At 40.2% G+C, this 21,866-nt stretch overlaps 1 protein-coding gene across 1 annotated transcript in view; it reads right to left on the bottom strand.

The window, feature by feature from the left end:
* Window positions 1–21,866, bottom strand: part of tmem175 (transmembrane protein 175) — a 45,008-nt gene that overhangs the window by 14,429 nt on the left and 8,713 nt on the right. Inside the window, exons 2-7 of the mRNA XM_073065236.1 lie at window positions 21,647–21,685; window positions 20,537–20,634; window positions 19,702–19,753; window positions 16,314–16,349; window positions 15,896–15,979; window positions 3,759–3,923 (exon numbers count right to left, since the gene is read on the bottom strand). Coding sequence (XP_072921337.1) covers window positions 3,759–3,923; window positions 15,896–15,979; window positions 16,314–16,349; window positions 19,702–19,753; window positions 20,537–20,634; window positions 21,647–21,685 — 474 coding nt within the window. The remainder of the gene's footprint in view (window positions 1–3,758; window positions 3,924–15,895; window positions 15,980–16,313; window positions 16,350–19,701; window positions 19,754–20,536; window positions 20,635–21,646; window positions 21,686–21,866) is intronic.

Raw genomic sequence — 21,866 nt, 5'->3', positions numbered from 1 at the left:
CCCATAACATAAAAAAGTATATATAAGAAAAAAATATCACTACTCTCGATTAATATTTCTCAAATTTTAACCTTTCTCCCCCTGTATCATATAATTAAGAATATATTTAAATATTCTTCTGTCCTTAAACATCCATCAGTTCCACTCACTATCCCTATCTTCATCTTTAATCCGTTTCACTTTTAAATCTTTGACTGTAATTAGCGAATATTTGGGAGTTCTTGTGCGAATACTTCTGCATCCCGATAATCAGTAAAAAAATCTTCTTTTTCCGTCATCCAAAAAAAAACTATCAGGGTTGCCGGGTGGAGCAATATAAATTTATAGCCTTTTTTCCCATAAAACTTTTTTCGCTGGGTTAAATTCCTTCTTTCTCTTCAAAAGGTCATAACTTATATCAGGATAGAAAAGAATTGTTTTCCCTTCTATCATCAATGGCCCGTTTCTCTTTCTGGCACGTTGGGCAGCCCCCTTCAGGATCTTTTCTTTATCTTGATATCTTAAGCATTTTATCAAGATTGATCGTGGGTTTTGATCAACTTGAGGTCTTAAGGCTCTGTGAGCCCTTTCAATTTCAATTAACTAGGTTGCTTCTTCCATTTCCAAAATTTCCGGGATCCATTTTTGAAAAAAAATTATTGGATCCTCTCCCTCTATACCTTCTTTAAGTCCAACAATCTTAATATTGTTTCATCTGCTAAAATTTTCAAGCACATCCACTTTTTCCAACAACTGTTTTCTTTCTGATGTCCAGGCAGAAATATTATCTTCCATTTTATTCACTCTATCAATGGTGTCTCCCATTGTTTCTTCCAAGTTTTTAATTGTCTTGTTCATTTTGTCCTGTCTTTTCAACATTTTATCAAACATAATCTTCATATTTTTAATATCTTTTAAAATTACTTTTAATGCTTTTAATTCATGCATTATTTGCACCAAAGTTTTTCTTATGTCTCCATCACCTCCAACCTCTTCCTGTTGCTCTTCTTTGTTTGTCTCTTCATCTTCATCTGATTTATCCAGAGAATCTGATTCCACATCATCTTCACTTCACTTTCAGTTCCGATCATAGCTGGGATTTGTAGTTTGGGTTGCTCGTGTTTGCGCATGCCCCTTCCTTCACGCATGCGCAATTCCTGTTGCTCTTTTTTTTTGGAAACGGTTGATGTTACTGCAGTTTCCTGTTCTGTATCGTCAGAGGTAAAATGCAGTTGAGCCAGAGGCTCTTTCATAGCGACCGGCCTTGATTCTTTTCCAACTTGTGTTGTCTTCAAAGTAGTAGTTTTCTTCTGCTTCTGTTTAGGAGGCATATCTTAAGACAATCCTGAATAAGTAGTTTTTAAAAAGTATTTACTAACTTTTCTTCACTTAAACATTATTTTACTGGTTTTTTATGGGAGAGCTGGATTTCCACATCTCGATCCTACGTCATCACGTGATGTCCCCCGTGAAAACAGTTCTTCACAGAATGCTGGCTTTTTATATAGAAGATTTGGGCTATTATAATCTCTTACTTCATCATTGTACATAGGTCAATGAATATGCATAACTATGTACTAGAATTTGAATGTAATATGGAAGTTACATTATCGTTAGTGCTAAATTTATACTTTGATGTGTGAGTAGTGGTAAAGAACGTATGGGCGTACAATTCTTTTTTTATTCATTATAACTATGGTCACTACTGCATACATTTGAAATGAAATCCTTTAATGGAACATGTTTCACAGAACTCTGTAAAGGACACTCGATTTGATGGCAGAAATAAATCTAGTGTTCCTTTATGGGAGCCCACTTAAGCAAAGTTAGTTTCTCTCAGTACAACTGCTCATTAAATATCAATCATCTTGCAGTATTTTAAAAACTACCAATCCTGTCAAGGAACTTTCTTCCCCTTCTATTAGTTCCCCTACCATATGCTGCAGGTACAGTCTGCAGCTACTTGTTCAGGACTGCAGCATCAGTTCATTCTTGATGACGGTCCTCCAAATCCAAGTATAGTCTATTTCCTTGCTGCCCCTGTAATGCTGCTGCCAACACGCAAGAATATTATTTCATTAGCTGAGGGATCTGGTAATCAATAGGAGGGTTTATTGATCATTTTTGACTGGTACCACAGAGAGTTCATGTGTGTGGAGTCAGGATTCCCTGAGCAATCCCCTTCCAACTATATACAGATGTTCTATTACACCTGCTGAAACCATGATGGAAGACCATAAATAGTTGATTGTACATTTATAACTATGACTTGCCATGGAAAGCGTTTTCAATTTAGACATAAAACTTCAGAAGTGCAAGGAGGATATTGTGGAATTGAGTGGGTTAAGTGTACCTTTATTATGCCTGAGTCTGGTGCAAAATCCATGTTGAGTAGCCTGTCAGTTTACTCATTATGTTTCAATACAACAGTTTTAACAATTGTGTGGCTCACCTGGCCATATCAAGGGTTAGTTCAGAATCAGCCACATTCTCTTGGTGTGGAGTCAAATACAGTTCAAACCTTCCTTAGCAGCAAGCCAAAAAACTTTTAAAGACTCTGTGTTGGTTTCACGTTTGCCTTCACTGAAACTGTCTCCTTACTCCAGATTATTTAATCAACTGAACTAAATTTCCCAGATATTATGTCTAAACTGTGAAGTTTAAATTCCACCACTGTATTCGGGAAATTTCATTATCAGTCCTGTAATAGAGCAACTAGTTAATAATGGCCTAGTCAATATAATTAACAACATATTAAAACTTTTTGAATGCAGGTGGTAATTAGTCAGGGAATTACACGCTCTAGGAAAATACTCAATTCTATGCAAAATTCCAAAATAATCCGCAAAGCCACGGTGGGATAGTGGCTAGTGCGTTGCTATTACAGCTTGCAGCGTTAGAGCTCAGAGTTCGATGTTCGATTCCAACGCTGTCTGTAAGGAGTTTGTACATCCTTCCTGTGAGCATGTGGGTTTCCTCTGTGTGCTCTGTTTTCCTCCCTTAGTAGGCTGTTATTAGCCGCATTAGGGTTAAATAGGTAGGTTGCCGGATGGCTCACTGGGGTGAAAGGGCCTGTTCTGCATTGTACCTCTAATTAATTACAACTCTGTATATGAAACGGCAATAAAGCCGGAATTCTTATCATAATTGAGTACTTCAATCTTCTGTAAAAGATTTTTTTTTGGCTCCTGAGGTTACCAGAAAAGCCTCAAGAAGACAGCTCTCAATCAAATTTGAATATTATACTCTACTAAACAGGATTTAGAAATTATGAGAGTAATTGTTCCTTTCAAATTATTCAGTCTCTAAGGTGATGCATCATTTGTTGATCAAATTTCATTAAATGCAGTGCTAAGGCAATATACCTATAGTATAGAGACAGATATGAAAAGCTCTTCACACATTTCATTATCTGTACTTTGCCAGGATAAGCGGTATGAATCTAGCCCATAACATTCAACATCTTAGTCTGATTATGACATTTTTCTTTGATAAGTTTACTGTAAGAGCTTTCTGCTCATATTCGACAATGTCAATTGTGAGAGTTAAAACAAATGAGGCATCAGGGCATTTAGCTCTTCTAAATCAATCAGTACATCAACATCATCGGAACCAACATCTTTCAGCAGATGATGTACTTTTGTGCTAGACCATAATGTAACCAACTGAATTACTGCATTCGCATGTACCATTAGTCCTGAATTTATTTACAGGAATATTCTTTTCAAATATGGTTCCGGATTGACCAGTCATGTATAGATCCACAAAACGAAACTTACCACTGGACAATAGATGAAAGATATGATTCCTGCTATGAAGAACAGAGCAGGTGCTTGTAAAGTCACCTTTAGAATTTGGTACTTATATGAATTTCGATCTTCTAATGCACAAACATGGGCATTCAATAAATAAGGTTGGTGGAATCCATAAATTACAATTATAGCCTGTTATGGAATTAAAGGAAGAAATCAGATGTTACTTTCTCTAACATAATTACATGAAAATGACAGTTAATGACATCAAAAGCATACATTTTTGAATGTATTCTTGTATCTCTGTGATTGAACCACTGTGTTCTGCATTCTTGTTACTGTTTTACCTAGTACTACCTCAATGTACCATTGTAATGATTTGATCTGTATGGACAATACAGGCATTCCCCAAGTTACAAACGTCTGACTTACGGACAATTCGTACTTACGAACGGAGGGAGGAGAATGCCGTCTGCCATTTTAAGTCATTACCGTTAACACTGTGTTGAGTGTGTAACTTTGTATTTGGCTTAAATATTTCTTAGCAAGATTCACCCTGACCACCCCCCCCCCCCCCCCCGCTTTCCAGTCAGCACTGCCCCCACTTGTCGCATTTAACCTTTGTCAGTGAGGATGGACTTTAGGACCCAGAGCAGCACAAGACCAGTAACCCGCGGCTGCTCCTGTATTTTTTTTATTAAGTGCGATCGTGAACAATAGCCAGGTCAGAAATGCTGATCAAGTCAACTGGTTCCTAAAGAGAACTCTGATAGGCCAATCAGACTGCTGCTCAGTGATAGAACATAAAATCTGCAGCTTTCTGTTCCGCTGACAGAAAATGATCACGATTGAAAATAAAGTGGAAATAATAAAGCGATTGGAAAGAAGTGAAATGCCATCGGTCATTGGAAAAGCCAATTACTTTCATCTTACTATAGCCCACCAAAAGAAATTGGAAGTTGATACCCCTGGGCATGGCACACAGAGTCTTTCAAATATTTGGGCATCATTATGCCAAAAGATTTAGCAAAATTATCAGAATGTAATTATCAGCCTTTATATAAAAAAATTAAGGAAGATGTGGCAAGATGGAACTTGATTCCTTTTTTCAGTCTCAGTTCAAGGATTGAGTCTATTAAAATGAATATTCTGCCCAGACTGTTATATCTCTTTCAAACCCTACCAATAGAGATTAATCAATATCAATTCAATGAATGGAACAAGATGTTATCAAGGTATATTTGGCAGGGTAAAAGACCTAGAGTTCGTCTCAAAACTTTGCAATTAGCAAAGGAAAAGGGGGGATGGGGCCTACCTTCTCTTAGAGATTATTATTTTGCAGCACAGTTGAGAGCTGTGATATGTTGGTGCAACCCATCATATGATGCTCAATGGAAAAACATTGAGGAGCGGGTACTTCCCATCCCCATACAAGCAATTTTGACTGATAACAACCTGCAAAGGTACACAAATATTATTGATAACCCATGGGTGAAATTGACTCTTAAAATATGGAAAACTACTATAAAAGAATATAATCTTGAGGGAGATATTGCAATTCTTAAATGGTGTGCATATGACTCGGATTTTACACCAAATATGTTGGATGCTAGATTTAAGGACTGGACAGCTAAAGGAATAACAGTTCTTTGCAACATAATGAAAGAAGGAATACTGTTCAGTTTTGAAATGCTTAAAGAGAAACACTTATTAGAAAAACAAGATCTTTATCGGTATTTACAGATGCGACAATGTTAATAAGACGCTTAAAAATGTAACCAAGGCAAGTACATGCTTGATAGAGCTGTTTAGAAAAGCATATAATTCAGATAATGGTAGTAGAATCATGTCAAGCATGTATAAGGGGTTGTCAAATCTTAAAACACATTCGACTTCATACATTAAAACAAAATGGGAGAAGGAAGGAGGGATAATTATATCTGAGGAAGAATGGACAACAATATGGAGGTATCAATGAAAGTATTTTTTGGGACAGCCCTGTTATCAAAAACTATTGGAGGGGGATACACAATGCCCTATAAGACATCTTTAAATGTGAAATACCCTTAGAGAGTAAGACCATATATTTTGGATATGTGCCTCAAGGATGGTTGAAAAGAGATAAATATTTAATGAATATACTGTTGGTGGCTGGTAAAAAGACTATTACTAGGAAATGGTTATTACAGGAGAGCCCAACTTTAAATACATGGATGGAAATTACAATGGACATTTACAAAATGGAGAAGATAACAGCATCTGTTAATCATAAGCTGGAACAATTTGATTCATACTGGGAAAAATGGTTTACCTACATCATGCCTCATAGGACTGATTTTATTCTCACAAATCAATGAATCTGTTGTAAAAAAAAAAGATCACTCCCTACTTGTACATGGTTCTTTCCTTTTGCTTGTTTTTTCTTTCCACTCTTTTCTATAAGTGTCTACCTCAGATAAATACTTTGTGGAGATTTGTGATATATATGTACAATGTCTGAAATACATCTTATAGAAATGTTTGTTTGATGATGAACTTCAATAAAAAAATAAATTACAAAAAAAAAGGAAAAGCTTTAGGCTACGGTCGGTCAACAATTGGAACAACTTTAAAGGATACAGGTAAAGGATAAAGTGAGAATAATGGATCATGTGAGAGGCCCTGCCCCGATGAAAGCTACAATTATTATTAAGCAACGCAGTGGTTTAATTATTGAAATACATACGTTTCTTAAGTGTTTTATATGCATAGAAAGGTGAAATATACAAACGTTTGACTAACTGATGCTAAATAATACCGGATGTACCTGTTCCGACTTACATACAAATCCGACTTAAAGACAGACTCTAGAATGGAACTCGTTTGTAACCCGGGGACTGCCTGTATACAAAACATGTCTTTCACTGTACCTTGTCATGTGACAATAATAAACCCACTTACCAATTTGTTTCATTTATGTAGACTTGCACAAATGGAAGCAGCAGGATATGCTCAAGGGTATCAAGGACAAGCCAGGGAACTACAGGCTGGAAGCCTCACTTTAGTGGTAGGGAAATCACTGGAGAGAATACTGAGGGGCAGAACCTACCATCACTTAGTTAGTCAAGACTGATCAGGAATAGACAGCATGGTGATTGTGTATGGGAGGCTATATCTGACGACTCATTTGGGGTTTTTTAGAGGATGTAAGAGGATAGATGATGGTAGGGCAGTGGATATTGTCTATATGGAGATTTTTAAACAAGGTCCCACGTGGCAGGCTGATCTGGAAGATGTGATCACATGGGATCAGGGGAAGCTCATGAGGCATATTCAGAATTGGCTCAATGATAGGAAGCAGAGGATAATTACTGAAGATTGATTCTCTCACTGGAGGCCTGTGCCTTAGGTGTCAGTGTTGGGACCTCTGTTTGCATTGTGCACAGAACATAAATGATTCAGATACGAATGTATAAGGCATGATCAGCAAGTTTGCTGATGATACTAAATTGAGGTGCCTTGTTGATAGTATAGAAAGTTACAATGAATTACAGAGATCTTGATCAGTTAGGGAGATGGGCTGAGGAATGACAAATTGATTTCAGCTCAGATAAGTGTGAGGTGATACATTTTAGACAATCACACCAGGCCCTGGCCGACAGAGTGACTAGCAGGATACTGATGGGTTTCATTGAAACGAGGGACCGAGGAGGAAAAGTGCACAGTTTGCTGAAAGCAGGATGATGGAAAAGACGTTTAGCATGCTGGCCTTCATCAGTTAAATCATCAAGTTTCAGAATGTGAACATTACACTGCAGTCATGTAAGTTGTTGGTGAGACCACACTTGGAGTATGTGTACAGTTTTGGTAACCCTGTTACAGGAAAGACATTGTCAAGGTGGAGTGAATGCAGATTGACAAGGATACTGCCTGGACTAGATGGCTCGAGGTGTAGAGAGCGGTAGGTCATTCTGGATCTTTATTCCTTGGAGAAGTTCCTCACAGAAGTTTACAAAATCATGAGGGGCATGGATAAGATGGACACACATAGTCTTTTCCCCAAAGTTGGAGAATCTAAAGGGTATAGACACATGCCAAGAAGGAGAATTTAAAAGGGACCTGACAGGTAACTTCTTTACACAGTGGGTAGCGAGTTACAGGAATAATTGCAACAGGTAGTGGTCGAGACAGGTGCAATTATAACATTTAAGATGCATTTGTTTAGGGCAAGAGCTTGGAAGGTTATTGGCATAATGCAGGCAACTGGCACTAGTTGGAAGGATGCTGTGGTTAGCATAGACCAGTTGGGCTGAAGGGCCAGTTCTGTGATTGTACCAGGAATGGGAACTATGCTTGACATTTTTCCTTATTCAAAGATGCTGAGAAAGATTACATCCTGGGAGAGGTGGGATGTCTGCAATAGAGTAGCTCCTTAGCAGCTAGCCAGCCAGTTTAAATAACGTTAGTTATGCTAATGAACGAATGACACCTGTTAAACTCACCTCAACATGTCTTTTACATTTTAACCCACCATGTGCAATAGAAAAGTCACTGTTGCAAACAGTGCAGCGAGCAACACTGTCATTATTTTTGACCCCTATTAGGCAGGGGTACACTTCAGTGTAGTCTGGGGTGAAGTACGTTTTATATTTTCTGTTTTTTGGAACACTCTACCATGGTGCGCTCTCTCTCTCTCTCGCTCTCAAAAAAAATCGATTTCCCGGATATTGAATATAATTTGCGGGCGTCAGGGAGCCGCTATTAATATGCGGGAGACTCCCGGAACTTCCGGGTGAGGTGGGATGTCTGCTTACTACACTGCTAACAAGCCACCACCTTCTCCCTTCCACACAATTTAGTATCATCATTAGATGAGGAAGTAGAAGGGTGGGTTAGGAAGTTTGCTGATGACACAAAAGTTGGAGGTGTTGTGGATAGTCTGGAAGGTTGTCAAAGGTTACAGTGGGACATCAATAGGATGTAGAACTGGGCTGAGAAGTGGCAGATGGAGTTCAACCCAGATCAGTGTGAAGTACTTCATTTCATTTTGCTTCTCTAGTTACTTGGGAGACAGACACTTCTATAGAAGTGAGGGAAAACAGCAGTGAGGTCATGGACCATGTATGGGTAAAGATCGTTAAAATATCCTGAGCCATAGGTGAGGTGCTGGATGACTGGAGTACAGGTTTCCCCTGTTACCCGAAGGTGAGCATTCCTACGAAACGGTTCGTAAGCCGGAATGGCATAAAGCGAAGCAGCAATTACCATCAATTTATATGGGAAAAATTTGAGAGCATTCCCAGACCCAAAAAATAACCATTTATTTTTAAATCATACCAAATAACACATAAAACCTACACAGCCTATATAAAGTAGAAATACTTTTCTGCAATCATTGCAGCACTGTCAAGCGTAGCAAAAATCTCACACAAGCACTCTTGGCAGAAGCGCTCTCTCCAGTAACCTTTAAGCTCTGAAGCTGCCGTCGCCTCAAAAACTGATCAATCCACCCATAACTACCTTTAAATTCCACTTTTGCAAAAATGTCTTTATTGTTTAAGCTATGCCGGCTAGAATGCAGTTCTGGGGGAGGAGCTTGGCTGCTCGGAGCGTGCACTGCCTTTTCTTGAAAAAGTGAAAACACTCTTTGGGTAGCGAAAACAACTAACTAACGTAGGTCTTTCGTAAAACCAAGGTGTCATAAAGCAAATGTTCAGAAAACAGGGGCCACCTGTATAGCTAATTTCATTCCATTGTTTAAGGCAGACTCTAAGAATAAGTTGGGAAATTATAGGCTGGTGGGCATGATAAAATAAATGGGTAAGTTATTGGAAGGTATTCTAAGGGACTGGATATGTAAGTAGTTGGAAGGGCAGGGACTAATTATGGATAGTCAACATCACTTTGTGTGTGATAGGTTATGTCTAACCAATCCTATAGGGATTTTTGAGGACATTACTAGGAAAGCTAATGAAGACAAGGCAATGGATGTTACATAGATTTTATCAAGGCCTTTGACAAGTTCTCACATGGGAGGTTGGTCAAGAAGGTTCAGTCGCTTGGCATTCAGGATGATGTAGTAAATGGGATTCAGCAGAGAAGCCAGAGAGTGGCAGTAGATGATTGCCACTTTGATTGGATGCCCATGTTGGCGTGTGGCCAAGTGGTTAAGGCTTTCGTCTAGTGATCTGAAGGTCGCTAGTTTGAGCCTCAGCTGAGGCTGCGTGTGTGTCCTTGAGCAAGGCACTTAACCACACATTGCTCTCAATGACACTGGTGCCAAGCTGTATGGGTCCTACTGCCCTTCCCTTGAACAACATCGGTGCAGTGGAGAGGGGAGACTTGCAGCTTGGGCAACTGCCGGTCTTCCATAAAAAAAACTTCCCCAGGCTTGCACCCTGGAAACTTTCCAAGGCACAAATCCATGGTCTATCGAGACTAATGGAGGCCTACATGGCTAATGGTGTGCCACAGGGATCAGTGTCATTTGTCAACTATCAATTGTCTGGATGGTAATGTAATAAAATGGATCAGCAACATTGCAGATGACACCAAGATTGGGAGTATAGTGGACAGCAAGACAGTAAAATCTGGACCAGTTGACAAATGGCAAATGGAATTTAATGCAGGCAAGATAATGCACATTGGGAAGATAAATCAGGTTAGGAACTACATGGTGATCGGTAGTGCACTGACGAGTGCAGTAGGACAGAAGAATCTGGGAATATAGATTCATAATTCCTTGAAAGTGGCATCAAAGGTAGATAGGATTGTAAAGAGAGTTTTTGGCGCATTGGCCTTCATAAATCAAAGTATTAAGTACAGGACACATGAGGAAATCTGCAGATGCTGGAAATTCAAGCAACACACACAAAATACTGGTGGAACACAGCAGGCAAGGCAGCATCTATAGGGAGAAGCACTGTCGACGTTTTGGGCCGAGATCCTTCATCAGGACTCACTGAAAGGAAAGATAGTAAGAGATTTGAAAGTAGGAGGGGGAGGGGAAAATGCAAAATGATTGGAGAAGACTGGAGGTGGTGGGGTGAAGCTGAGAGCTGGAAACGTGATTGGCGAAAGTGATACAGAGCTAGAGAAGGGAAAGGATCATGGGACAGGAGGCCTAGGGAGAAAGAAAGGGGGAGGGGAGCACCAGAGGGAGATGGAGAACAGGCAGAGTGATGGGCAGAAAGAGAGAAAAAAAAAGGAGGGGGGAAAAAAATTAAATATATCAGGGATGGGGTAAGAGGGGGAGGAGGGGCATTAATGGAAGTTAGAGAAGTCAATGTTCATGCCATCAGGTTGGAGGCTACCCAGCTGGTATATAAGGTGTTGTTCCTCCAACCTGAATGTGGCTTCATCTTGACAGTAGAGGAGGCCATGGATAGACATCTCAGAATGGGAATGGGACGTGGAATTAAAATGTGTGGCCACTGGGAGATCCTGCTTTCTCTGGCAGACAGAGTGTAGGTGTTCAGTGAAACGGTCTCCCAGTCTGCGTCGGGTCTCAGCAATATATAAAAGGCCACACCGGGAGCACCGGACGCAGTATATCACACCAGCCGACTCACAGGTGAAGTGTCGCCTCACCTGGAAGGACTGTCTGGGGCCCTGAATGGTGGTGAGGGAGGAAGTGTAAGGGCAGGTGTAGCACTTGTTCCGCTTACAAGGATAAGTGCCAGGAGGGAGGTCGGTGGGGAGGGATGGGGGGGACGAATGGACAAGGGAGTCGCGTAGGGAGCGATCCCTGTGGAAAGCAGAAAGAGGGTAAGAGGGAAAGTTGTGCTTGGTAGTGGGAACCCGCTGGGGGTGGTGGAAGTTACGGAGAATTATATGTTGGACCCAGAGGCTGGTGGGGTGTTAGGTAAGGACATGGGGAACCCTATCCCGAGTGGGGTGGTGGATGGATGGGGTGAGGGCAGATGTGTGGGAAATGGGAGAGGTGCATTTGAGAGCAGAGTTGATGGTGGAAGAAGGGAAGCCCCTTTGTTTAAAAAAGGAAGACATCTCCTTCGTCCTGGAATGAAAAGCCTCATCCTGAGAGCAGACCCCTATAGAATGTGATGAGGATGGTGGGGGGTGGGAGATGGACTTTCCTCAGCCTTCACAGAAAGTAGAGATGCTGCTGGGCTTTCTTTATTATGAAGCTGATGTTGAGGGACCAGGTGAGATTCTCCGCCAGGTGAACACCAAGAAATTTGGTGCTCTTAACAATCTCTACCGAGGAGCCATTGATGTTCAGCGGGGAGTGGTCGCTCCGTGCCCTCCTGAAGTCAACAACCATCTCTTTTGTTTTGTTCACATTCAGAGACAGGTTGTTGGCTCTGCACCAGTCCGTTAGCCACAGCACCTCCTCTCTGTAAGCTGACTCGTCGTTCTTGCTGATGAGACCCACCACAGTCATGTCATCGGCGAACTTGATGATATGGTTCGAGCTGTGTGTTGCAGCACAGTCGTGGGTCAGCAGAGTGAACAGCAGTGGACTGAGCACACAGCCCTGGGGGGGGGGGGGGGGGGGCCCTGTGCTCAGTGTGATGGTGTTGGAGATGCTGATCCCGATCCCGACTGACTGAGGTCTCCCAGTCAGGAAGTCTAGGATCCAGTTGCAGAGGGAGGTGTTCAGGCCCAATAGGCTCAGCTTTCTAATCAGTTTCTGAGGGATGATTGTGTTGAATGCTGAAGTCTATGGACAGCATCCGAATGTATGTATCTTTTTTGTCCAGGTGGGTTAGGGCCAGGTGGAGGGTGGTGGCAATGGCGTCATCTGTTGAGTGGTTGGGACGGTACGCAAACTGCAGGGGGTCCAGTGAGGGGGGCAGCAGGGTCTTGATATGCCTCATGACGAGCCTTTCGAAACACTTCATGATGATGGATGTAAGTGCAACGGGACGGTAGTCATTTAGGCAGGACACTGAAGACTTCTTCGGCAAGGGGACGATGGTGGCGGGCTTGAAGCACGTTGGAATGGTGGTGCTGCTCAGGGAGATGTTGAAGATGTCAGTGAGAACATCTGCTAGCTGGTCTGCACATCCTCTGAGCACTCTACCAGGGATGTTGTCTGGTCCAGCAGCCTTCCGTGGGTTGACCCTGCACAGGGTTCTTCTCACGTCGGCCACGGAGAGACACAGCACCTGGTCATTTGTAGGGGGGTGGACTTCCTCGCCGCCACGTCATTTTCCGCCTCAAACCGGGCGTAGAAGTTATTCAGCGCATTTGGGAAGGAGGCATCACCTGCACCGTCAGGTGATGTTGTCCTGTAATTGGTGATGTCCTGGGTGCCCTTCCACATGCGCTGTGTGTCGCCACTGTCCTGGAAGTGGCTGTGGATTAGCTGGGCGTGTGCACGCTTTGCCCCTCTGATGGCTCGGGACAGTTTGCCCCTTGCTGTTGTTAGAGCTGCCTTGTCGCCTGCTCTGAAGGTACAGTCGCGAGTCCTCAGCAGCGCACGCACCTCCGTGGTCATCCATGGCTTCTGGTTAGCACGTATAGTGATGGTCTTGGACAGGGTAACATCATCAATGCACTTGCTGATGTAGCTGGTCACTGATGCTGTGTACTCCTCTAAGTTGGTAGAGTTGACAGGACTTCAGGAACTACCTTGTATGGAGAGGTTGAAAGGTTAGGACTTCATTCCCTAGAGCACAGGAAAATGAGGGGAGATTTGATAGAGGTACACAGAATTATGAGGGATATATTTTAAAGAGTTTTTTTCTGAGGTTGGAGGAGACTGGAAATTTGCAAATGTCACTCTACTCTTCAAGAAGGAAGAGAGACAGAAGAAAGGAAATCATAGGCTAGTTAGTCTGACCTCAGTGGTTGGGAAGATGTTGGAGTCGATTGTTAAGGATGTGGTTTCAGGGTACTTGGAGACACATGATAAAATAGGCTGTAGTCAGCATGGTTTCCTCAAGGGAAAATCTTGCCTGACAAACCTGTTGGAATTCTTTGAAGAAACAACAAGCAGGATAGATGAATGAGAGTTGGTTGATGCTGTGTGCTTGGATTTGACAAGGTGCCACACGTGAGGCTGCTTAACAAGCTAATGTAAAAGCCCATAAAATTATAGGAAGGATTCTAGCATGGATAAAACAGTGGATGATTGGTAGGAGGCAAAGAGTGGGAATTAAAAGAGCCTTTTCTGGTTGACTGCCAGTGACTAGTGGTGTTTCACATCGGTCTGTGTGGGACCACTTCTTTTTTACATCATATGTCAATGATTTGGATGATGGAATTGATGGCTTTATGGCCAAGTTTACAGACAATATGAAGAAAGATGGAGGGCAAGTAGATTTAAGGAAATAGAGGCTACAGAAGGACTTAGACAGATTAGGAGAATTGGCAAAAAAGAGGCGGATGAAGTAAAGTGTTGGGAAGTGTATGGTTATGCACTCTGGAAGTAGGAATGAAAGGGTTAACTATTTTTTGAACAGAGAGAAAATACAAAAATCTGAGGCACAAAGGGATTTGTGAGTCCTTGTGCAGGATTCCCTAAAGGTTAATTTGCAGGTTGAGTCTATGGTGAGGAAGGCAAATGCAATGTTAGTATTCATTTCAAGAGGATTAGAATATAAAAACAAAAACGTTATGTTGAGACTTTATAAAGCACTGGTGAGCAGTTTTGGACCCCTTATCGTAGAAAGGATATGCTGAAACTGGAGAGGGTTCAAAGTTCCTCCTCAGCCTGCTCTGCTTAAAAGAAACTAAATCTAGCTTATCAAGTCTCATAGCTGAAAAACTGCAATGCTTTGGTAAACCTCTTCTGAACCTCCTCCAATGCAGTCTTCATACAGAATGATACACAGAATTACACACCGTATTCCAGCAGCAACTTAATCGAAGTTGTACTATGACCTCCATGCTTTTGTATTCGGTGTCCTGGCTAATAATATCACAGGTCCATATACTTTCTTAACCATACTATCTTCTTGTGCTGCTGTCTTCTGGGTTCTCTGTACATGTACACCAAGCTCGCTCTGATCATCAGACTTCAGTGAGTTGTAGTGATATTATTCATCCCAAAGTGCACCACCTCATATTTTTCAGAATTAAATTCTATCTAGCATTTTCCTGCCCATCTTACCAATGTATCAATATTGCTCTGCAGGAGACAACTACCCTCCTCTAACAACAAGGCAGCATGGAACTGATTTATTCTAAGGAGCTCATGTATCCACAGAATGCACATTAGAGTCAAGAACCACGTCGGTTGCTTTCACTGGTTTGTTATGTTAGTGAAGATGTATTTGGCACAGTTGTTTGTTCAGACAGACAATTATCTACATGACAGGCTTTTATGTTCACATGTCAGTTAGACATTGAGGGAATAGAATCTGGTTGTGTATGTCTTCGAGTTGGTAAGAGGTGTTTACAAAGCAACCTTCACCCTGGAGAAGCCTACAAACTTGACTATTCTACCTGCTGCTCTCGCGCATAAGTAGGAAATGTCTTAACTTGTCTTGTAGTAGAAACTACCTAGCATTTCCCTTCAACAGCAACAAACCATGATAAATTACAGGTACCTCTTCTTAAATCCATACATCTTTGGCAAAACACTCTTTACCTTGTTTTTGTTTGGCATTGAAAATGTAGCAGATTGCCTATTTTAATGAAGTTATCCATATTGAAAATGCAGGGTAATCCTCAATGAGGTTCAGGTAAGAGTTGCTCAATGAGAATCAAAGATTAATATACATCCGGCTGAAACACTCTTCATCTCAGCTTTCACTCTCTCTAACAGCTTGTCCTCAGCTGGCTGCCCTCAGTTTATTCTTCCAGCTATATTACAAGGGTAATGTCTGCTACTGCATCCAATGTAGAAGCCTTCTTCAGTTTCTGGCACACTGCTTCTTGTAAATTTACAAACTTTCCAAAGTTGAGAAACACCAAATACCTGTACAATCATGATAGCTGCAAAATGCCAGTGATCACTTTAAATAGGATTGGTAAGAGTCCTTCCTCCTTTTGAATGTAAACAGACAGACGTTCATTTACAGGAATTCTGAGAATTCAATGATACTGTAAGTTGCCTATTCTACATCCTTCTGGCAGGCATTGGTGTTACACACATTAATACCCTGTTCCAAAAAGTGGCTTTGTGACTCATGGTACAAATATGTACAGCTTCACAATATTAATCACTTTCTGCCAGATTATCATGTTGCATTAAAAAAACACTTGGTTTGTACCTGAATTAATCCAATGATGATTGCACAAACACAAAATGCCAGGATTCCAAGCATGTCATCTGGAAATGAGGCCATCAGAGAAAACTAAGAAAAGAACATTTCAATTACTTAGACAAAATGATATTTTCAGAATAGTTGTTGAACACCAACAATGATTTGCAGACATACTTATTCAATTTGAGATATTTGTTAAAATCTAGTAAATGCATAGTCAAAATTCAACATTGATATAAATTACATGTATTTATAATCCCAAGAACCCACCAAATCACAACTTAACAGAATTTTTTTTACAAGTGTTTTATGACACACAATTATCCATTTAGAAATTCAGGATGTCAACAGAATATAGATTTTCCTAAAAGCATTACATCAAAGAACTGCCTTGTTATCCCACTTTGACATAGTATTTACTTACTGTATAAGGCAAGAAGGTTATGAGCATCATACATGCCTAAAAGATAAACATTACAACTATTTAGCTGAAATACTGAGATTGCATAGATTTTTTTCTTCAAGAGTAGATTAAAAGCATACATTAAAGAAAATAACTGTTAACTGGAGTCAGGACTCAATTTGACCTCTAGAATATCTGAGAATATGTAACAGTATAGATTGTTACTCATCCCACAGGCTTCATTTCAGATACAGCTCTGTTCAAAATCTTATTTTAACAATGGCTAAAGTATTATTCATAAATAGACTAACCCAACTTCAAAATTTCATTACAAAGAAAGCATGGTCTCACTTGGCTCCATATTCAGTTTAACTGGTCAGTATCTGTCTGTTGGCTCCACATCCCATTGAACCATATTTTGATACGTAGAATTTGATCCACTACCTTTTCCTAAATGAACCAGTGAATTTGGTGAAAGTAAGTTGTCGCAAAGATCTGTGAGCACTATTTAAAGGTTTATTACATACAGCACTGTGCAGAAGTCTTAAGTACTTATATGTAGCTAGGATGCCTACCCTTTTGCACAGTTCTGTATTTGTCAACATGGAGTGAAGTATGAGTTTGTAAATCTGGTGGGAAAGGTGAGGGTGGAGCATCGCAGGAGGAGTGTGGGAGAGGTAGTAGAGAAGGAATGCCAGGGTGAAGTGTGACCCAGGTTCATACACACCCAGCCCTGAGACACCAGGCAAGGCCACTTGATTCCAAACAATTGGTTTACTGATCATTACAGAATGTCTCTCTGGTACTTCCCACTCATTCCCCTCACCCTTCTCTTTTTCCCAACTATGATTCCGCTCTCCTTCTCCCTTTTCCATTCTCAATCCCCAATAGAGGCCATAGCAGAATCAGGTTTATCATCACTCACATACGTCAAGTTTTTTTTGTGGCAGCAGTGCAGTGTCATACATAAAATTACTACAGTATTATGCAAAAGTCTTTAACACCCTAGCTAGATCTATATATATTTATAAATCTATATCCATTCCTATATCTATCTATCTATCTATATGTACAATGTCCTGTGTATATTACTAAAAAGGGCTTCTTTGGTTTGTTACGAGTAGGAATGCTTCTTTGTCTGTTAAAAGTTTCTCTTGCTGTTGTTTCGCTTTAGAATGGTAATTGTATTCATTTGTTAATCAATGGGGAATGTTATTGTGTTTTGTGAGGCTGGGAACTTGGGGGAGGGGTTGCGCGGGCTTGGGGTGTGAGGAGAGTCGGGAGGAGAGACGGACGAGGAAGGTGGACGGGCGCTGGATGGCTCGTAGGACCACCGCGACTGGCGCTGGACGGCTCATAAGACCACCGGGTGGTCCCAGGGGTGACAACGTGGCTGTCGGATGATTCGTTGATTGAGCTCCTACGATGTGCACTACACTGACTGAACTTTGATAAGTTGGCGCCTTTTGTTTTTTTCTTTCCTTGTATATATATATTGTATTGCCTAATACTTCTTTAGTTAATGTTAGTAAATTCTATAAAGTGTATTTCATAACGGTATTTGGTGTGAAGTTGATACGGTGAGCGGCGCAAGGCATAAACTCGATTCTCACAGCACCTGCGTGTACAGGAGGTGGGTTGGTGAGTGGCTGGATCTCCTTTTCCCCTAGACATATACCAGCCTTTGTGGGTAAGTGTTACATATATATATTTATTGTGCGTGTGTGTGTGTGTGTGTAAGACTTTTGCACAGTACTGTATTACTGTTTGGTCATGAAAATGAATTTTGAAAGTCAGCTGGTGATTTGCAGGATAATGCCAAAAATACACCAGTACCAATTGACATTGCTTCTAGAATTTTTCTTTGGTCTTCAGACAACAGTAAATAGTGTGTATCCTTTCTAAATGGATATCTTAAATAAGTCACAAGGAAAAGGGAGAGCTTGGTGATGAAAGCTAGGTTTCTCCCTTGACCTGCATGACAATGGAAGAAGGCTGGGAGGTTTTCAGAACTGCACCAGTTGGTGTTGGAGAGAGGGATGGGGGCAGACGGAGATTCATTTCTTTCTGCTGGCCTGCATAATTGCTTCTCCTTTGCTTCGCTGTCACCCGGATCTTGTGCTGGACCTGGGAAATTGGTGCACCTTTCTCACTTGGTCTCTGGACTACTCCAAGATAAATCACTCTCATTTAGCTTACTACATGTGCTCAGTTGAAGCACCTGAATGCTGAACTTGGAGGTATCTATTTTAAAACAAATCCAAATTACAAAAATCAGAATAGTAGTATCTAAATTGCATGCTAAAACCAGATTTTCTTCTAATCATTCTTGTCAAAATCAACCTACTGTTTTCCAGTAGAAAAACCAGAGTTTCATCACAGGTACTATTAGTAGACTAATGCCCTTCCCTTGGACAACATCGGTGGCGTGGAGAGGGGAGACTTGCAGCTTGGGCAACTGCCAGTCTTCCATTAAAAAAAAACCTTGCCCAGGCTTGCGCCCTGGAAACTTTCCAAGGCGCAAATCCATGTTCTATCGAGACTAACGGAAGCCTACACACTATTAGTGGAGTCAGGCCAGGCACTGTGGGTGTTCCGAACACCAGTTGGTTGGGAGTTTTCAAGCATTGATTGAGTAGAGTTTTCCTTTTCTTTGGAATCCTTCAATTTTGATCTTCTGCAGCAGCACTTCTTACGTCAATCTATTTAGAGATCAGGTTGATAGAGACGGCAGACCACCTATCAGTCACCAGCATTTATCATGACATGGCTAACAAGTACATCCCCTTCCTCTACTGCTTAGACAATGACGTATTCTAACAAATACTTGGATCAGTAGGGTTGAGATGATGCCTTTTATTTGTTTCTCCAACAGAGCAGGGTGCTAGTTGTGACAAATTCTTGGGCTAAGCATATCTTCAGGAGGGAATGTTTTGAACACTTCGCATGATTATTTAAGTGTAGGGTAATATATGCAGATATTGCCATTAAACCTTATTCACAAACAATTTGACAATAATTAGATGATAACATTAGAACAATTTTGCTGATATTTCTAATTTGGGCCACTGGACCTTATTATTATAATTAAAGTGGCAACTAACTAACTTAACATTGATAGAGGATTCAATCTGGAGCCTTCTACATTACTGTGGTATAATTAAAGAACCATTATTAGAGATCAATATGAAACCTACTGCAATGTACTATGTCTTCACTACATGTAATACCAAAGATACAAAAGTACAATCATTTTCCCAGGGACTAAAATTAAGTGGGATTTCAAAGAACAGGAACTGACCAATAAGTTGTTAGTACACCTCCACAATAGTTAAGAATGCTTGATTTATTTTAGATTTAAGTTAATTAAATATTGCAAGGCAGGTTGTTATGAATATTTGATACTCACCAAATTGAGAAGTGCAAGAACGTCATCTATTCGTTCAATAACCTGGAACAATCTATCAAATTGGTGAGAGATTTAAAAAACTATGTGATATATTATTCTTTAGAAAAACTGTAAAGAGAATATTCTTGCAAGTCAGAATAAAGTATCTCATCGTATTTGCAATTTGTTAAAAATAAAAATCAACATTATCCTCAGTTTTATTATATTATTTTTACTTCTAAATTAGAAAATTATGGGTTCAATTCCATTTCAGAATGTAAAATTGGTGACACAAAAGAGACCTCAGACACAGGAATATGGAGCAACACACAAATTGCTGATGGAACTCAGCAGGTCAGGCAGCATCTATGGAGGAAAATGGACAATGTTTTGGTTTGAACTCTTTCTTCATGCATGGAAAGAGGGGAGAGGTTGAGCTGGAGCTGGCAGTGAATTCAGATGAGGGGTAATAATACACAAGTGGGTGAGGCTGGGAGTGGGAATGATGCAAGGACCTGGGACATAAAAGTGACAAAGGCTGAAGAAGTATTTGATAGGAGAGGACAGTGGACCAAATAGTAAAGGGAAGGAGGTGAGGAGTTCAAGTTGGTGTTGTAGTGTAGCATTTGAGAAAGCAGCGCTCTCTATGACCTGGTGTCTTTCACTTAAAACATGAAACCAAGTACACTTTTCTTTACTAACATAACTTGGTGTGTCTTATCAGTGCAATACTATTTGATATAAACTATAATAATAAGAGGACCTGCACTCACCAATGATGCCCGTTTTGCACGATAATTTATTTTTACTTTAACATTAAAGTTAAACCGCTGCGTAGAACTGAAACAATATTTACCTGATATGTGACGCCCAGGCCACTGTCACTATTAGAAAAGTCATGATGTAAACAGCAATTTTGGTTGCAAGAAGTTGCTGCAGACTTACTTCCAGTTCCTGGGAATAGAAAATACAGTAACCTTTCCTGGCATTAATTAAAGTGAATATAATTATTACATGGCATAAAAACTGAAAGTTCTGGCAGAACTGCACAGGTTAAGCACCATCGTGAAAAGAGGAAGAGAATTTATGCTTCAGGTCAGACTCTTCATCACATAGCATGCCTGGCAAGGAATACCTGAATGGTAAATAATAAATTTAACTCCAAATGTGAATGTATTAGGATCATAATTACTGTCAGCTAACTTAGTATTTGATATGAGTTACAATTAATACATTTTTAAAACAAAGATACAAATTCTACTTTTCATATCTGTTCTGGATCAGAAGCTCTGGCTCTTATATCTATTTTTTTCTAATATAAATCAACTATCTCTTTGGATTAAAGGGATAGTTGATCCCGAAGAAGTTGTTGATTGATAATAAAAAAAATCTTAATGCAGTAACTTTTAGGTTCTTAGAACATAAAATCATTAACTTTTATGTCACTTTTGAAAAGTGGTCACTGCTACTTTGTTGCCAATGAATCAATCAATTTGTGTGTAGCAATGCCTCAGAAAAGCAAGGTGACTTAGGCCACGTGACTGAGCAGGGTATAAGGAGAAATGCCTACTTTTCTATTACTCCCACCAAAGTAGGCACCTGTGGTTTCAAGTTTTATCCAAAAGCCACCAGGTCAGAGAAATGCTACCCTAAAATACTACAGTGACTTGAAATACTTGATTAAATTCTGGATTGAGGACAAAACAAATAAATTACTAACTTCAGAGCAAAAGTAATTATTATGAAACCAATGTTGATGCAGATATTTTCCCAACATTCTGCCTTATTAGAAAGGGGGGTGAGTTTCCAAAATTCCACTAATATCATTCTGTTCCACATTTTATCTTTATCCTAATATGAATATAACAAAATTAACTGTCTATTAATGCCATGGTAGATAAAGTAACATGCACGGACACAACAATGATTTTAAACAATTATAGTCAGATTTTATAAGATACAATACCTGGTCTGTTCTAATTTTTGTATGGCTTACAGGCAAGATCTGAAAGAAAACACAATTATGAAATTGTAAATGCAGATGTTGCTTTATTTTAAGATTTTAAAAATCATGAATAAAAACTGGACTGCACTGTTATTCAACAGGTCGAAAACCTCTTACTATAAATAAAGTTACATTTCTGGTATTGTATCATCAAAAACTGGTGGAAGAGCATACAAAGTAC

This window comes from Hemitrygon akajei, chromosome 13, assembly GCF_048418815.1.
Source record: "Hemitrygon akajei chromosome 13, sHemAka1.3, whole genome shotgun sequence".
Taxonomy (NCBI): domain Eukaryota; kingdom Metazoa; phylum Chordata; class Chondrichthyes; order Myliobatiformes; family Dasyatidae; genus Hemitrygon; species Hemitrygon akajei.
This window is presented reverse-complemented; position numbering and strand designations above follow the sequence as displayed.